At 46.1% G+C, this 18,305-nt stretch overlaps 1 protein-coding gene across 1 annotated transcript in view; it reads left to right on the forward strand.

Moving 5' to 3' along the window:
- Positions 1-16,033, forward strand: part of LOC146194338 (putative ATP-dependent DNA helicase HFM1) — a 212,462-nt gene extending 196,429 nt beyond the window's left edge. Inside the window, exons 13-17 of the mRNA XM_084596530.1 lie at positions 3,860-3,945; positions 7,661-7,744; positions 9,213-9,349; positions 15,481-15,578; positions 15,996-16,033. Coding sequence (XP_084452656.1) covers positions 3,860-3,945; positions 7,661-7,744; positions 9,213-9,349; positions 15,481-15,578; positions 15,996-16,033 — 443 coding nt within the window. The remainder of the gene's footprint in view (positions 1-3,859; positions 3,946-7,660; positions 7,745-9,212; positions 9,350-15,480; positions 15,579-15,995) is intronic.
- Positions 16,034-18,305: the final 2,272 nt, after the last annotated feature.

Consider the following 18,305-nt stretch of genomic DNA (forward strand, 5'->3'; position numbering starts at 1 on the left):
CTTAGCGCCGAAAAACAATGAAACAAGGGCGCTCATCGCCATTTGTGTGGCGCGTTTCTCCGAAAGGGAATCCTCGCAATAGTGTGGCTCAGTTACCGAGCAGAATTTCTGTCTCACGTTGAGAAACCAGTACGGGCCTCTCTTTAACCATGAAAAACAGTCTCTTAGGAATGCACCTTATATCTTCTAAAACATGTACTGTTTAAAGTTGCGACACGGGATGTTTTTTTTTTTTTTTTTTTTTTTTTTACCTTTCCGGTGTGACCTTCTGGCCTAAAAGCACGTCTGATTTATCTTGTCGCTGGTTTCAAACGTTTTCTCATATACTAAGGTGCCCAATTCGTGGAAAAGTTTAACATTCTTGAAGCGAAAGAAGGGAAATTGCAGTTGACATTGTTCTTAGCTTCCCCGTTTTAGATATACCTAAACGTGCTTTATCACAAACATTAAAATGTTTTACAAATGACCGTTTCTTTTTTTGCCATATTACAACGACGCGGATTTAGAGCCTCCGAAGAGAAGCTATTCAGTGCGACTTTGACTACATTCACCAAACAGCAGCACATGCTGAGAAAACATTCTACGGTGGCTCCTTCCATGGCTGCTGCGCCTGCTGTGCCGTTATCCTCTATTGTGCCGTTGTCCTCTATGGGTTAGTGTGCGACCCGCCGAAATTGCTGTCGAATCCACCACCAAAACATCAGCCATCGAAAGTACCTTAGACACTGAACTAGTGAGTACTACCAGCTGCTATATACTTTTTCAATGAACCACATCTATAATAGAGAGAGGCGGGCTAGTTGGTGACCATCTTCAAACCGCGCAAAAAGACAAGAGACGAGGAAGAAACCAACAAGAAAAATCGCGGAACTTCAACTAGTTTATTACAGCTGTGCGTCACACCTTATACATTCATCGCGATCACACTGTGACCTAACAAACGACCATTGCTTAAAACGCTTAGGGACATCATGCTATCCAGATATGTAAACTCTTTATCAGACAAGTTGATCGAGGTTTTGCTTGCATACCGGCCAGATTCCTAAGCTTGAACTAAGTACAGAAGTGTACGAGACCTACCGCCGTATTCACAAACACGCCTTCACTCGAACTTCTACTCTAAGCGGCCCTCGAGGCCTGTTTTTCGTTTCACAAAACAATCTCCACTCGAATCGCTCCTCCAGTGGCGGAGAAAACTTGAGTTTTCTCGAGAATCTTGAGTCTGCGACGACGCTACCTCGGCCGCTCCTCGACCGCCACTCCGCTTGTAAACATGGCCGACATCGCATCGCTCGCTGTGTGGAATTCGTTCTACCGGTATACCAAAAGTTTCACGAAAGAAGATACGACAAGGATGCACCGAACCTTTCGCTAAAGAATCAGCTGAAAGCGACAATGACCCGGGACTTCTGGCATGCTACCGTTTTACGAATGTGGTCATGGATAGCCTCCGGCCGTCCCTGCCGCTCACGCCGAACATGGATAACCGAGATCAGCCACCGACGTCTGTGTTGTTTGATCGTCGCATCGTCGCATTGCGCGTGTGTGGCGCGGGCACAAGTCGTCACTGGATAAATGGATAACCTTTTCGGAGCCCACCGAGTGCAGAGTTGAGGCGCGATTTGGCCAAATGGTGAGCTCGCCCGCGGCCGGAGTCGAGCTGCGGCGGCGCACTTTCCGTGGCTCGCCCCGCGCGCTTCCGCAGACGGCGCCGAGCGTGTTGTATTGTGCGGACATAAATGGCTTGCCCGTCGCCCGAGGGTACGTAGTACGTCTGCGGACGCGCGGCCGGTGCGGCACTGTTGAGGGAGCGCGTTGGTGTGCTCCTCCTACGGAGGGATATTCGCGGCCGACGAAGAGCATGGCTTTTCGAACACGTTTTCAATTAGGGCTCCCTACTTGTTTGGAAACCGCACGCGGCATTTTCTTCTGGAGGGTCGAATTCAGCGTGCATGAGCTGCAATGCGCTGCGAAGCAGCACGCATGTTTAGCTCGCCCCCGAGCAGGCCAGAGCCATGCTGGTAGGAGTTCGCGGCTTGTACGTTTTTTTTTCCTGCAATGTATTTTGACGCCCGGCAATAAAAAAAAAGCATGGTAAAAAAAAAGTTGGTCAAGCCTGTCAAAAAAAAGAAAGAAATAATAATAAACGTCTGTCAAAGCCAGGCAATAAAAAAAGGCAAAGCGGCAAAGGCCGAGCGTAGATCTCACACCATAAAATAAACCGAAGTATTCACACCATTTCTCGAAGCTGACGTCACCAGCAGCGACTGTTGCCAGATGCGAAAACATTTTCAGCCATTTTTCACAGCCGCCCTTTTCATCCAGCCCACAAAACAAGTTACACTATGCTGTTAACGTCGAGGTCGGTTGCGAAAGTTGTTTAGAAGACTTGACATGAAAAACTGAGCATGTTACATAGTTCAGCACGCAGTTTTCGGGCCAAAAGTTCATCTTGATCTCGTCCCCATATGTTACTTGCGCTGCTCCGAGTGGAGGAGGTATTCTCGAGGAGCACTTGTCGGAGGAAACGCCGAGGGACGTTCATGAATCCGAATCGGCCCTGGAGTGGAGTAGCGGCTGTATTCTCCGCTCCAACGAGTGGAGGTGGAGCGTCGAGTCGAGGCGCGTTTGTGAATACGGGCGCTACTGTATTAAGAAGGAATCCGGCTCATGATTCAACAAAACCTCGGTCAACTTTTAACCTGAAACTAATAATCAACGTCCGCAAGGTTCATGAAGTACTTTGGTTTTGGCTAATGGGTTCATAGCATAGGTTTATTCTGAGAACGTCACAAAGGGACGAGAACAAGGAAGGAACACAAACACGGTATCTGTTCTGTTGTTCTCGTGTTCCTCCCTTGCCCTCATCCTTTTCGTGCCATCCTGGGAATAAACCTCATCCGCAGAGTCACCACCTTCGTCGACACGCAGGTAATCTACTCCGCAGTCGGTAGAGCCTTCGCTACCGAGACGAAGAACATCAAAACGACGGCTCGCGCATTCGCATCACTGAGGCCAGCTTACTACAGCACCAAGAACATGATAGTAATCGAACCCACTTAATTCGCTGTCTGCGTAGTCACATGGGGAAGTGCCGAACGCTGATTGGTCGCCCGGGTGCGTGGCTCCAAAGGGCACGAGACAAGGGCGAGATTCCGTGTGCTCAGGTTACGTGGCATGGCTGAGGGCAGCGGATGGCTCGGCGTCAGTTGGCAACAACACTTTGTTGTGAGCCAACGAGTCTAGTAATTCCACGTTGCAGGTTCTAACTCAGCGAGAATCATGGCCGCTTGTATCCGTCATAGTAGGAAATACTCTTAAGCGGAGAGGGCGACCAGAGAAATATGTCGCACGAAGTTAGCTTATGCGGCGGGAGCGACAGCGGACGAAGAGCAGCAGTCTGAGCTCACATGATTTGTCGTTCACAGCGCATGATGTAATTTCGTGTCTCATACATTTTGTATTATCGTTCACTTAAGTGAGCATCCTTTGTCCTTGAGCAGCAACCTGCCTCTACGTCTAGCCGGGTACATGCGAGATTGTGGTTGTGATCTAAGTATGGAAAACAATACATGGGTCTTCTCGGTGTCATAAAAAAATTGCCGGTCTTTGTAGAATATACTGTTCGTATCCGCGCCAGTCTGCTGTCGTTACCAGTAGCACTTTAGAAACCACGAAACCCGACCGAATACTTACTTTTCGTTTGAACTGAGATGCCTACAAAATGCGGCCTCTTCTGAATGGCGAAGAGATTTAGGATCAGTCAACCACGAGCGCAAGTTGAAAATATCTCCCTGCACACGGGAACGCTCACTGGGGATGAAGATACAAACCAAGCATTCCTTTTTTCCTGTTTCAGGTCCGGCGCTGTCCAACAGTTTGGTGCGGGCCGGATTCACCTCACTTGAAAAGCTGGCCAACGCGGATCCTCGGGAGGTGGAGCTGGTACACTGCACCCCGTCTTCCGCTCTGTCCCCATCTGGACTACTTTCTGGGCACATTACTGGACAACGAGATGTCGCTGGCACAAAAAGCAGTGAAGCTGAAGAAGCGTTAACGTATTGCACGCCCATGCTGTCATATTAGCCCCCAGTGAAAACTGATGGTCGCTTTGCTCTTCTGGCTCTGAGCGCTAGATTGCCAAATTTTAGTCTTCTGAAATATTAGGTAGGTTTAGGCCCACCGTTGTGCTCTGCTCCTGTAGGTGGTGGCGGTGGTGGTAAAATTTTAATATCCAACAGAAAACAGGACAGGCGTCAACCTATCCGCCTACACGGCGGCCTGGAGTCCTTGAACCCGGGCGGCGCGTTCGGCCATTAGGATTACTCTCAGCTACACATGTTAGCTCAACAGTAGAGTTTCCCAAAATTAATCTGTCCTGTAGGTCTCTAATCATTATCATCAGCCTGACTATACCTACTGCAGGGCGAAGGTCTCTCCCATATTTCTCTAATTAATCCGGTCTCGTGCTAGCTGCATCCACTTGACCTCTGCGAACTTCTTAACCCCACCCCCCCACCTAAATTTCTGCCGCCCCTTGCTACGCTTTCCTTCCTTTGGAATCTAGTTTGTTACCATAAGCGACCATCGGTTATGCTCTCTTCGCACTACATGTCCTGCTCATGCCCATTTCTTCTTCTTGATTTCCACTAGAATGTCAGTAACTTGAGTTATTTATCTGACCCACTCTGCCCGCTTCCTATCTCTTAATGCTACCCCTACCATTTTTCGTTCCATAGCCCTCTGCGTTGTCCTCAACTTAAGTAGTACTCTCTTGGTTAGCCTCCACGTTTCAGCCCCATAGTTGGGTGCAGGCAAGCTGCAACTGTTGTATACTTTCCTCTTGAGCGATGCCGGTAAGCTGCTAGTCATAATCTGCGAGTGGTTGCCAAATGCGCTCCATCCCAATCGTATTCTTCTTGTTATTTCCTTTTCATGGTCCGGATCTGCGGTTACTACCTGTCCTAAGTAGACATATTCGCCTACTACTTCCAGTATTTCGCTACCTAATGTAAACTGCTGTTCCTTCCCGAGGCTGTTGAACATTACCTTAGTCTTCTGCATATTGATTTTCAAGCCTACCTTTCTACTTTTTCTGTCTAGGTCATCAATCATTCTTTGCAGATCATCTCCTAAGTTACTTAGGAAGGCAATGTCGTCCGCAAATCGCAGATTACTGAGATATTCTTCATCTACTCTTATCCCTATCTGCTCCCATTCCAAGTCTCTGAATGCTTCCTCTAAGCAAGCTGTGAATAATACTGGGAAGATCGTGTCTCCTTGCCTAACACCTTTCTTTATATGAATTTTGTTACTTTCTTTATGCAGAATTATGGTTGGTGTGTAGCCACTATATATATATATATATATATATATATATATATATATATATATATATATATATATATATATATATATATATATATATATATATATTCCCTTTCACGTACGACTCGTCTACTCCCTTATTTCGCAATGCCTGCATCACTGCCCAGGTTTCAACTGAGTCAAATACTATTTCGTAATCCATGAATGCTATGCATAAGGGCTGGTTATATTCCGAGCATTTTTCTATCACCTGGTCGATGGTATGGATATGATCGAGTAGAGTACCGTTTCCGAAAACCTGCTTGATCTTTTGATTGATTGCAGTCTAAGGTTGTCCTGATTCTATTAGCGATTACCTTAGTGAATACCTTATACGCAACAGACAGTAAACTGACCGGTCTGTAATTTTTAAGGTCCTTAGCGTCCCCTTTCTTACCAATTAAGATAATGCTTGTGTTCGTTCATGGTTTCGGTACCGTCGATAACACCAGGCACTGCGTATGCAGGGTTGCCAGTTTTTCTAGTACGATATCCCCCCTGTCCTTCAACAAATGTATAGTTATCTGATGCTCTCCAGCTGATTTCCCCCTTTTCATAGTTTCTGTTGCTTTCTTAACCTCGTCCTTAACACTAATAAGGATGTGCAATCATCCGATATGTTTAGCAAGGGAATGTTATCAGCGAATTTCGGTTTGCTAAAATATTCTGTGTTCACACTTGCGCACAACTGCTCCGAAGGTGGGCATCTGCATACCTCCTCTAAACAAGCTGTCAATAGCAGTGCAGATAATTTCTCTATGGAAGATCCCAGCGGAAATGATGCGCTATGAAATGTTGCAGTATTTTTGCATAACCTGTTCGGCTCCATTGTTCTGACTGCAGAAATTTCTACTCAAATGCTTTCTCGTAATCTATAAAGGGGCAGTTTATATCGTATTTTTCTATCAGCTGATTAAAAGTATGAATATTGTCTATTGTCCAGTTGTCATTATTAAGGACTGTCTATCAATAATGATTAAGGTTGTCCTCAACTTATTAGCGTTTACCTTGCTGACTACCTTGAGGGCAAGACAGTAAGCTGATCGGTGTGTCATTTTTCAAGTTTGTTTAGTTTCCTTTTCATGTTAAGTGATAGCGTCCTTTCAAGATTGCTGTGCGCTGGCGGCCATGAGGCATTGCATGTACAGGGTAGCCAGCTATTATAAGACAAGGTTCCTATCGTATTCAAACTGTTTCACTGTTCGCTTATGCTACCCAGATGCTTTTCACCTCTGCATTGATACCTCGAGGTTTTTTATTTCGGCATCGTTGCCAGCGCAATGTTTAATCGCTTTGTACTGCTTCCTTTCTCATCATCGTCTTGTTTACTTCGGCTACACAATATATCTGTGTGTATTTGTGCATAGCGAACATATTTCATCAAATAAGAACGCGCGTTTTCCTTTAAAATGCTGAAATGCCTGTATTTGTGTTCCGTCACGCTGCCGTTGAGCACCATAACGCCTAATATTCACCGTTCAGTTATAATCGTCGCTTTGTTCCCACAGATATGAGAAAGAAGTAGCGGCTTGCTCTGACTACCTTCAGAACGGGTGTTATCCGCGCACCCCTAACCTGAAAGACTTTGGCGCAACTCTCGTTCTTTGGCAGTTATATACACTAAATCAAACCCAACAATGGACAGAATATAAGAGCGTCCCCTTTGAAACGGGTGGTAGAATGTGCCGCCATGCTCGTTTTTGTTTTCCTTATATATCTTTAATGTCATCGTAAATCAACTACTTATTTCGTCATTTCACTTAATATTTTTTTTATTTCTACCCTTCTAACCTTATCCTACCTTTCTGTTTTTGGCTGCCAATCTTCCAAACTATTTTTGCTAACTTGCACCGCACATTTATTCCCCCGATTACTGACCTCTGGAAGCTCTAAGGCCTCAGAAAGCGTGACTGTGCATGCATGTACATTCGGGTAGATACCATATCACGCTCGATTAGAGTTTAATTTAGCGCATGGGGTTCAACGCCCCAAAGCAACTCAGGCTGAGAGACGCCGTCATAGAGAGCTCAGGAAATTTCGGCCACCTGGGGTTCTTGCATTGACATCACATAGCACACGGGCGTCTTGCATTTCGCTTCCATCAAAAAGCGGCATCCTTGGATGTTCGGTCAGAGGATGTCGAATTGTTTCTACGAGTTTACCACACACAGCACAAGTACCCTTGATTAAGTTCCTTTCTGCAGCTGCGGGTTCTACGCGGGTTCAGTTCTGCAATTCGCTGCTTCGACACACATAGTTCCATACTGGACCCCCCGATGTCGCCCTCTTGCAGGTGGTGGGCCGGCGTCCTCCTTTCGGGTCCAAGCTCGTGCTGGCGGCCAAACGCATACCCAAGTACGAGATGATCGTGGCACAGGCGAGTACCACATTCTCATCTTTTGCGTTGTGGTGCATTGCGTGTGAGCGTTCTTTCAGGGAATGTTCTTTAAATTGGAATAACCGTAGTCCGCACGAGGCCTAATTTTATAAGCGCGTCTTTTCGTAATCATCATGTTCTTGCAAATACTTTTTCTGGACATTGCTCTTGAGGCTACTTGCTGTAGAGATAACCAAGTGGGAAATATTTTGTAGCAAAACAGTGCGTAGCGTAAAGGGACACTGTCAAGACGCACACACAACGCTTGTGTGCCGTTTCCCTGAGAAACATGTACCAACTAGCTAGCCTATTTCTGTTGTAGCCAGAAGATGAGGTTCTGTTGTAGACAGATGCTGTTGCGTGATGCGAAATGTAATGAATGCGAAGAAGGGGCAGCGCAAGGATGATAGAAAAGAATCTGTTTACTCCAGCTGTGAAATAAACACAATTAAACTGCCCTCGTAGTCGCCTCCACTGCTATATGGCGCTGAGGGCGGAGGACTGGCCCAGAGAACCAAGCGAGCTCGGCGGGTTTAGCTGTCCCCAGAGAAAGCGACATCAATGGGGTCCTTTGAGCACGGTATTCGTTATTTGCCACGCGGTCTTTGTTGACGGAATAAAAAAAAAAACATTCCAGCAGTATACCTAGTCTGTTGAAGAGCGGAAAGGGTGGAAGCCAATGTACAGGGCTGTTTGTACTGATTGCATTGTCATTTTCATCCTTACGCTCATGAGTATCATCATCATGATCATCACTAGAGCTAGTATTATCATTATCAATGAAATGCACTGTCGTTGTCACCACTACTATCATCAAAATTGCTAACTTCAGCGATATCGTTAATATTGTATTCGTTATCATTACCACTAACTGCATCGTATTTGTCGTTGCTACTATCATCCTCACGCTAGACAAGGAGAATAACGGTCGGTTTCTTGCGAGCCTGGCATGGCGTAGTGGTTAGTGCGCTAGGCTGGGCATCTCTGAGCAGAGCTTCGATTCCCGGCAGAGAGGGGTTTTTGTTTTCATGCAGCGGGCGTAGACATCCACCGAGTCCACAGTAACGTCTCCATGAGCCTAGAGAGGCTTTCACCTTAAAGCGGAAGCACAGGGTCCGAATTCACTTCATATATCTGAGGCACGCGGTTTTTTTTTTCTGTAAATTGCGTGTTGAGCAGTCGCAGCCGAAGCCGCACTATAGCTGTGAGCAAGCGACGTGCAGACTTAGTGAAGGGTCCATGTTAGGATGCGTTCTTGTCTGACTGCTTTTTAGACAACTCGAAGCATTTATCCAAGCTTTCTGCGTATATCACGGATGCGTAAGGTAATTTTTCAAAGTTCTTGTTACACACAATGACATTGTCTCAAAACTGGCAATGTTGTTAACCGTATAGGTGGCAGAGTGGATGATATCAGGGATGTCCCGCAAAGGCAAAGTAGCCATATAAAGGCACTGCGGCGCCGCAGGAATCGTGCCGCGGTGATCTGGCGACGCTGTCGGTGCGGCTTCAGTCTGTGGGAGACACCAATTCGATAGACCTGGTCCCCGCGCACCTGCTCATCGGGGACGCCGACGACCGGCTGCTCTTCCACCAGCGCATACCGTGAGTCTCTACAACCCGCATACGGGGAAAAGCTGACGTTTAGGTTTAAAAGCATGTTGCAGTAGACCTTAATTGTATTTATTATTTACATACTGCCGACTGCCTCTTGGAAGTGAGAGAAAGAGTGAATACAGCAATACTGAAAACAGTGCGAAATGCATTTTAGCTACCGCAGGGAAACAAAGCATGAGATTGACAATCAGTCGTTCACACAGCCACATAGTCGAAGAAAGAAAAGAAAATCCAAATTTGGATAGGCGTCTAGACGGCGAAGCAAAAAAATGTAACTGTACAACGAAATACATCTTTCATCACAGAGCACGTTTCAAAGCCATTATAAAGGATTGAACGTGTGGCATGTTAGCAAGTTCCTGCGGCAAAGCGTTTCACTGCGCGGTGATTTTAGGAGAGAATGAAAAGTGTGGGCGTTAGTTTTCACCTAGGGCATTACAATAGTCTCACTGTGCTTTCCCCTCATTTACCGTTCTTTGTTAAAATGCATATAAGTGTGAAAATTGATTTTGACATGTTTGTTGGCAATGTTGTACATCATTTGCAGGTGGTGTATAGTTTAGGAAGCATTTCTAGCGTTTGGAACCCAGCTCGTATTCTAAGGCTGAAGACAAATACTTCTGAGCGTTATATATGAATATTAGTGATTTTTTTGCACGATCGATGTTTTCCTGGAAGGTATTCAAGTTTGGCTACACAATTGTAGCTGCTGTAGGTCAAGAAATTGCCCTTAATTATGTACACAGTCAAGTAAAATTCCTAACTAGTGTCGTGAAGGCTCCCAGTTTTTTTTTTTTTGTAGTAATGCAGTACATTATGCGATGTTTCAGTAGCCACAGCTTTTAAAATGACACCGAAACAACATAATTAACTGATGCTTTCTACGTTAATTTCGACTAGAATATAAGACCAAGATATTTAAAGCTGACAACCTGCCTGATCTCGGCATTATTAATTAAGTATGCATATATTAATGGTCCTGCCTTTATTCTGACCATAATATGAGCACATTTTCGCACGGCGCCCGCCGTGGTGGCGCAGTGATTAGGGCGCTCGACTGCCGTTTCCAATGATGCGAGATCGAATCTTGGCCGCGGCGGCTGCTTATTGGTGGAAGCGAAAAGCAAGCAAGAAAGCACCGATTCTATTCAGGTATAGTGTAGTTGAATCAGGGAGTTATGTTTCGACGCCGCTCTCCAAGCTGTCACCCGCCGTGCTCGTCCAGAGGGCGACGGTCTCTCCAGCTGCTGGCATTCGAAAGGGTTCTCCTCTCACCCACCGTGCTCGGTTGCGCTGACCGGCGGTCTGTCGAGGTGTACCTGCTGAGCACCTTGGAGAACTACTCCGAGTCGAACCAAGTTTACAGCATGTTTATTGCAACTGGGCTCTTCTCCCTTAAAGTCATCCCTAAGTCCTGACACCTCGTTAAATAGGCCCGCTAAACAAAGACAATAACGTTAAGCCAATAGGGACGAAGTAAACTATCTGGGCGGGGCCAATAGGCTCCAGCACAGTTCCTCCTCACACCCGTAGTGCTGTACGCACAGACAACGTCACGCGTGCACATTCCATGGAGTTCAAATCCCCAGCCCGAGTCCCGTGGGAAATAGCTTCCTGGGGTCCGCTGCTCCTTTACACAAGAGCCCAGCGCGCGCACACACACACACACACCTCCACACACCTTGGATGATCTGCGGTCCGGAATACTGCTGCTCGCCTTGCCGACGCGGGGACATCCGGAGTCGTCTTGCGGGCGGCGTTACGTCGGCGACTTGAAATCCGCGCCAGCCAGGCATTCCGCGATCCAGGGTCACGGGAAATGAACGAAAAGGCACGCACCGCACGCCGGCTCTCAAGTGCAAGGCACCGCAGCTGCGCTCTCGACGAGCAGGCGCCAGTCCAGAAGCCGGCGGTGTGGTATGTCGCGTTGATGAGTGCAACACAGGCGAAGCTCAATGTGTTTATGGCCGGAGTGAAACATCGCAGCATTAGTTTTATTAACGTTGATTTGCAAAATGCTGCTTAGTGCCCACGTGCCCATTTAATTTAATGATCTATTCTCTCGATTTGCAAGGCCATCCCTCGAAGTACCAGAAAAAAATACACTGCCACATTCTGCATAAATTATGTACTTAGCATCACTGTCGGCTTGAACAACATCATTTACACACATAACAAACAGAACGGCGAATAAATAATTTCCTACCCTACCCAATCTAGCGCTAGGGCTATAGGAGAATTGCATCCCCAAGCCCTCATACAGTACACGGTTTAATCGAGCCCATTTCACTGATGTTATTGGGCGCCAAATTCACGGAACTTTGGTTTCTGCCTGAACAGGAGCCGAGGCACGGTATATGGAGTCATGTCTGCCTGAACTCCAAACCGGCACCGCCTAGTATTGGTTTTGTTCATTTCTACCATACGTATGTATAGTCGCACAAATTTCCATGAAGGTATATGCGATAAAAAATTGCACTGGTTCACTTTGTTTAAACCGAAGGTCGAACTAAGCCTCATCGTGGTTCCTGCTTTGGCATTGTTAAGTCTGGGGTGCTAGTGATTTCCACCCAACATAGGTATAGAGCCCGCTTTAAGTATGTCATTGTGCCTGCATGGCCCAGGAGTAGAGACCCAGGAGCATATATAATAGCATCAAAAGGAATGTCATCTGTTTGTACAGGTAAAAACCTAGTTTCATACGGATGTAACGGAAACTCTATCCCATAAAACATTCTGCACTAAAGAAAAAGTATGGCCTAGGAACATAGCAGCATCAAAAAGAATGTCATCTGTTTGTATAGGTAAACACCTAATGCCATAGCGATGTAACGGAAACTCTGTCCCATACAAAATTTTATACTAAAGAAAAAGTGTGGCCCAGGAGTAGGGGCCCATGAGGATAGTAGCATCAAAAGGAATGTCATCTATTTGTACAGGTAAAAACCTAATGCCATAGGGATGTAACGGAAACTCTCTCCCATACAAACGTCGGTACCAAAGAAAATCCGCGGCTCAGGATGGAGGACCCGGAGCGTAGTACCATCAAAAGGAATGTCATCTGTTTGTACAGGTAAAAACCTACTGCCATCGGGACGTAAAGGAAACTCTGTCCCATTCAAAAGTCGGTACCAAAGAAAAACCGTGGCCCAGGAGTAGAGGCTCAGAAGCATAGTAGCATCAAAAGGAATGCCATGTTTGTACAGGTAAATACCTAATGCCATATGGATGTAACGGAAACTCTGTACAAAAGTCGGTAATAAAGAAAAAGCATGGTATAGGAGTAGATGCCGAGGAGCATAGTAGCATGAAAAGGAATGTCATCTGTTTGTACAGGTAAAAACCTAATGCCATAGGGATGTAACGGAAACTCTGTCCCGTACAAAAGTCGGTACTAAAAAAAAAAGCGCGGCACAAGAGTAGACGCCCAGGAGCATAGCAGCATCAAAAAGGAATGTCATCTGTTTGTACAGGTAAAAACCAAATGCCGTAGGGATGTAATGGAAACTGTCCCATGCAAACGTCGGTACCAAAGGAAACCCGTGGCCCAGGAGTAGAGGCCCCGGAACATAGTAGCATCAAAAGGAATGTCATTTATACAGGTAAAAACCTAATGACATAGGGGTGTAACGGAAACTGTCCCATACAGAATTCTGTATTAAAGAAAAAACGTGGCCCAGGATTGAGGCCGAGGAGCATAGTAGCATCAATACGAATGTCATCTCTTTGGGAAGGTAAGAACCGAATGCCATAGGGATGTAATGGAAACTGTCCCATGCAAAATCCGTAATAAAGAAAAGGCATGACCGAGGAGTAGAAGCCCTGGAGCATATTAGCATCAAATGGAATGTCATCTGTTTGTATAGGGAAGAACCTAATGTCATAGGGATGCAACGAAAGCTCTGTCCCATACAAACGTCGGCAATAAAAAAAGTATGGTCCAGGAGTATCGTGCCCTAGTCGGTATCAAAGAGCCCTTGGAAGTTCATTGCTGCCTCATCAATGAGCAACCCGAGTTGCAGCACCTCCCAAATTTGTGGCAGAAATGTTACGTCACGCAACCCATCGACGAATCAGTGCGTGGTCATGCCAGCCGCTAGTAACCTGACACAGTGTTTGTCTTCAGATGACGTCACTTATGAGGACTAAGTGATAGGCGGCTGGCGCAACATATCAAATATGACACGATGAGTAATTTAGCTGATCATATGATCGCCTGCAAATTGCACTGGAAGCTTTGATGACAACGAAGCTCTCTATGAGGTACAAGGGTCGCATATTGCGCCAACTATTTGCAGCAGATGAAATTCGCCGCACAGGAGCGAACTGTACCAGCAATACTTTCATAGTTTTTGAAATAAAAAAGATTGGATATGTTGATGCATAGCAACTGGGAAGAATCTCTCTGACTTCTTTATATTTTTATCGTGTTATCTTTTTTTAAGGTGTATGCATGACATTTGGTATATATTGCTGCTGCAACATATAACGTTTCGTCAGTGTCTGTGTATCTTTTTTCGTGCCTTGTTGTGCGCTGTTTAATTGTATGTCACGGTCATAAGCCCACGCTGATGTCACTGCCGACTGAAATTGCAAGTTTTGCCTTGAGAAGGATATGCTAGGCGCCAAACCCATGTTGATTTAACCTCGAAGTTAGCTGAAGGTTAAATTCTCACTATGTCATGGGCCAACAGTCATGTCACTGCGGTCTGACATAATGGTTACCATGCTTGTGTCCTTTTTTTATAAACTTTACTTTTAGTGTGGTGCGGTTATTTGAATTTGGTTCTTGTACGTTTTTCGCAAGCGCGTTTTCTCGCTCCATTTATGGTTGATAGAATTCCTCGCATTTTCGATCTGAATTAAACTAGTGTTTTTTAATATTACCGCTTGCGAAACGCTGACATGGCCCATGTATCCAAAACGGTGCTTATGACTGGGCAGAATCCGGGTGTTAACAAATAGTGACGTCGCCCGCGATCAATAATGTGAACCTTATTTAAATTGTAAACTTTCAGATCAATAGCGATTAATGTACAGTCTTTGTAAAAAGTGTAGACCTCAGGGGGTCTGCTTCAGAGCTCTGTAGTGGCGCTGATTTAGCAATAGTGGAGGTCCTAACCATTGGAGAAGGTAGGGCAAAATATATTCTTACCAACACTAATAATCCATTACAAGCCGCACGAATCGGCTAAGAAGCAGATTCCCTGGGCTCTACACTTTTGACAAAGACTGTACAATAACCTGGCAAATAAAACCAGTTGACAATGACGAGAATGGCAGATAGCACTTATAAGCCGCTTCTATAGATGACCCCATAATCCGTAAGCACCCGAAATATGCGTACTAAAACTAATAACTTTTTGAAGTTGAGTATGCGGCTCCTGGCCAACAGGATCTTGCAGAAAACGAGGCATCCTACGCAGGTGTCCACGCGCTTTCATTCTGGGCAGTTTTCTCGAGGCTGGAATTGGTTCAGGACACCGTTGCGATCCGGCCTACTCATTCAAGGACATTGTAACCTTTTATAAAAATTCACATCGCACTTACCCCAATCCCTGCAAAAGACTGTGAAAAGAGGACGAGAGGCTGCTCCTGCGCCTCTTCACCAACACGATGCTGTGCGCGGCAATGCCTAAACATTTCGATTCCAAATTTCGAGGACAGGGCAGTACTATGGCCAGGTGACTGACACCTATCGCATGCTATGGGCCTGCCAACAAAAGCCAGCCATTCCACCCTTTCCGGGAGGACTGGAGGCGACCCTGCTCAGTTGCCGCGACCTACAGGCCCAAAGGCCTGTGTGTGGTGTGCGCAGGCGGCAACCGCCAATGGGGTGCCCGTCTAAGGACTCCACCTAGTGTTTGTAAGGTCGGGTGATATAAGGCTCCGCACCAAGATTACCTTTTTGTTTATATTCACCTTGAATAAGTGTTTTCACCACGACCATGAGTGTAGTAAGGATGCTCTGCAGTAAACTGATCAGCTCCAGTCGCGATGCCATGCCAACGTACTCCCGATGACATCCGAAGCTGAAATAGTCTATTCGAATAGGAGGGAATGATGTTTGCACATGATGATGATGTTTCCCTTGTATATGTACGCAGTGTTATCCGCAGGGCGTCCCATTTGGCGGGAGGCTGGACACGGCGCATCGCTCTTCGTCGAGCCGGTTCCGGAGACGCCATCAGCATCTGCCTTGTGAGCAGCAAGTACGGTGAGTGTTCATGCGCTGATCATCAGGAAACTATACCAAAACGTCCCCGCCGCACCGGGAAAAGAAGCGCATTAACAATGGCTATTATTTTGTGCTCTGATGCACCAGCTTGCTTAAGGAGAAGTCTTGCGCTTGCTCTAACACCTGTAAGTGGTGACCTGGCAAACATCACTGCGGTGCATTTAACGTGAAAACTTGACGAAAAGTCTTTTAAGCTAAAGTAGAGGGCAACATTTTTTTCTTTATTATGGGGTAACCTGAGCTCCGCCTTCAACGTTGTGCCGCGATAGCGTTAGGTATTGCCTTCACTCACTTACTGACCAATCGCTTAATATGTGCCTCTAATATATCACACATTCTTATTAGCATACAGTACTAAGTTACCGGTAGTGGGTGAGCACCCGACAGAAATCCCAGTTTACACAAAGCCGTATGTGGCCGGCCTACGAGTGTAACTCGGTATCCAAGAGCACTGGAAGGTTGATTCTTATTCAACCTTCCCACCTCAAAAAATGAGCAGCTTCTCCAAACTTTCTGATTTCGCGTGATTTCATTAAGTCACACAAACCATTAATGAATCAGGGCTGGGCCATGTCTGGTGCCAGCGGCATCATTTTTCGTTCACGACGCCGAGGGCGCATTTTCTGGCCTTGAGCGCTATAGCGTTAAAATTGCAGTTGCTAACAATGAGCCGCCGCGTGTTACTCCGCTGAACAGTAAAGCAATGTCCATTTTTGAAATTTCACCACAACAAAGAAGCAAGACGTGTTGAATATTTGGTAATACGGTCTGATTCAGAGCATTTTTATTTAATTAATAAAAAAACCTTGTAGAACGCACTAGTTCTTTTACCGGACGGCGCCTACTTAACACTTTTGTTTTGGCGGCTACTTAACACTTTTATCAGTGAGGCGAGGGGTGATGGCCACTTCGTCGGCCTATAACAGGAGGCTGTGGCGTTTCACCGCCATCGTGCGGCATCGCCGACGCGGCGGCAGGGGATTTAAGACACTGCTACGAGGCGCTTCGAGCCATTTAAGCGAGGCTAGAGGCGCCGACCGCTGCCCTGTCTCCGCCAAGCTTGTCCAGACGGGTCCCCTTCGCCACGTCGTGTGTATGCTTGTGTGACTGGCTGATACTTTTTAATTTTTTATTACGCAAGCTTCCCTTTAGGCATATTATAAAAACCCGTGTAAATTATTTTCCGTAAGGAACCGGAGAAGGCTCCTGCTCTTATTGTTGTCGGTGAGCCATTTGGAGAAGTCCTCTTCCCTTGTTGCGATTAGTCCCACTTCCTGCACAATCGTTATCCTTGATGCCCTTGTTCCTGCACAAGTCCACAGCAGTTGGCGAACACCCAATTCTGCAGCTGGTGTGGAACACTTCGTGCATTGGTGGGTTGATGTCTTCTTCGGATCCTCATCGGCATGTTACCAACGGGGTAAGGGCCGCCCCAGCTCTTATCCTTCTAAGGGAAACCTCCTCCAATCTCGTTAAGTTATGAGGGAGGGGGAAAGTACACGGGGGAATGCGAGCACGTGTACTTTTCCCTAAAGAGGATGCTAAGATGGGAATAGCGGAGCGAGCATCAAAAGGGAGCCTGGGGGGGGTGGGGGTGCATTAGTGTTTGGAACTTCGAGTGTGAGGTAGTCACCTTTTTTCTGCTCAGCGTTCTGACCATCGTCTTGTGTCCAGTGTTTGTGGATGCCTATCTTTATTTTTTTATTGAGTGCGTAGATTTCCTGGGTTAAACAAAGTGTCTTTGTCACTTTCTTCAGTTGTTTTACGGCGGCTAAGGAGTCTGTATAGATGCGGGCTTCTGTTATGGAATCCATTTTATTGATGTCCTCCATAGCATTGCGGATGGCATATAGTTCCGTCACAAGCGGATCTGTGTATTCTGATACATATTGATTTTGTACTTTTAGTTCACTGTGCGTTGGACTAGTAGCTTCTGTTCTACCGACATTTTCTATAACTGATGCGCCCGTATATGCAATGCAAGTACCTCGAGGTACATCAACCAGAGGTCGAGATGCCAGGTTTTCTTTATGACGAAGCCGAGTAGACTTCTTTGTCGTAATAGTCGTTAATTCCCACGTAGGGGGTCAGCCATTGTTGATGTTTGCACTGTCACTTCGTCATACAAGGATGCTATGGGCATAACATACTTTAGCTTCATATTCCTTATTGCCTCTCGTTGTTGAAGTAATTCTTTCAACGTATTCAGCTGTGCAAATTCTTGGACAATAGGGATAGGGGTAAGTTTTGATAAGACCGTGATTGTGCGCATTGCGTTTCTATTTATTCTTTCCAATTCCGCCCATTGCCGCATCGTGAGTCTGGAATTGGGCCTGTTATAGTGTCCTCGGCTGTAACACCCATTCAACAAGACGCCTTGCCATGTCCTTTCGAGCTCCTCTTTCCCTAGACGAAATGCGTTTTATAAAGTTTGGGGACGTCGTAGCTACCTTTTTCACCTTATCGAGCCATTGTGTTCCTTTGCCGGATTTGTGAATTTCTAGGCCAAGAACTCTCAACTCGTCCACCTCTGGCAATGCCTGATTTCTAATATGTAGGGTGGCTCTTTGCGTTGCCAATTGCTTTCTTCCATTCTTGCTTGCAACATGACTGTATCCGGACTTTAGAGGTGACAATTTCAGACCTGCATCTTGAACGTACTCATCCATGGTATTTAAAGCCTCTCGCAGATACAAATTCTGTATG

The sequence above is a fragment of the Amblyomma maculatum genome, chromosome 3 (genome assembly GCF_055883805.1).
Source record: "Amblyomma maculatum isolate TAMU_Amacu chromosome 3, ASM5588380v1, whole genome shotgun sequence".
Classification (NCBI taxonomy): Eukaryota; Metazoa; Arthropoda; class Arachnida; order Ixodida; family Ixodidae; genus Amblyomma; species Amblyomma maculatum.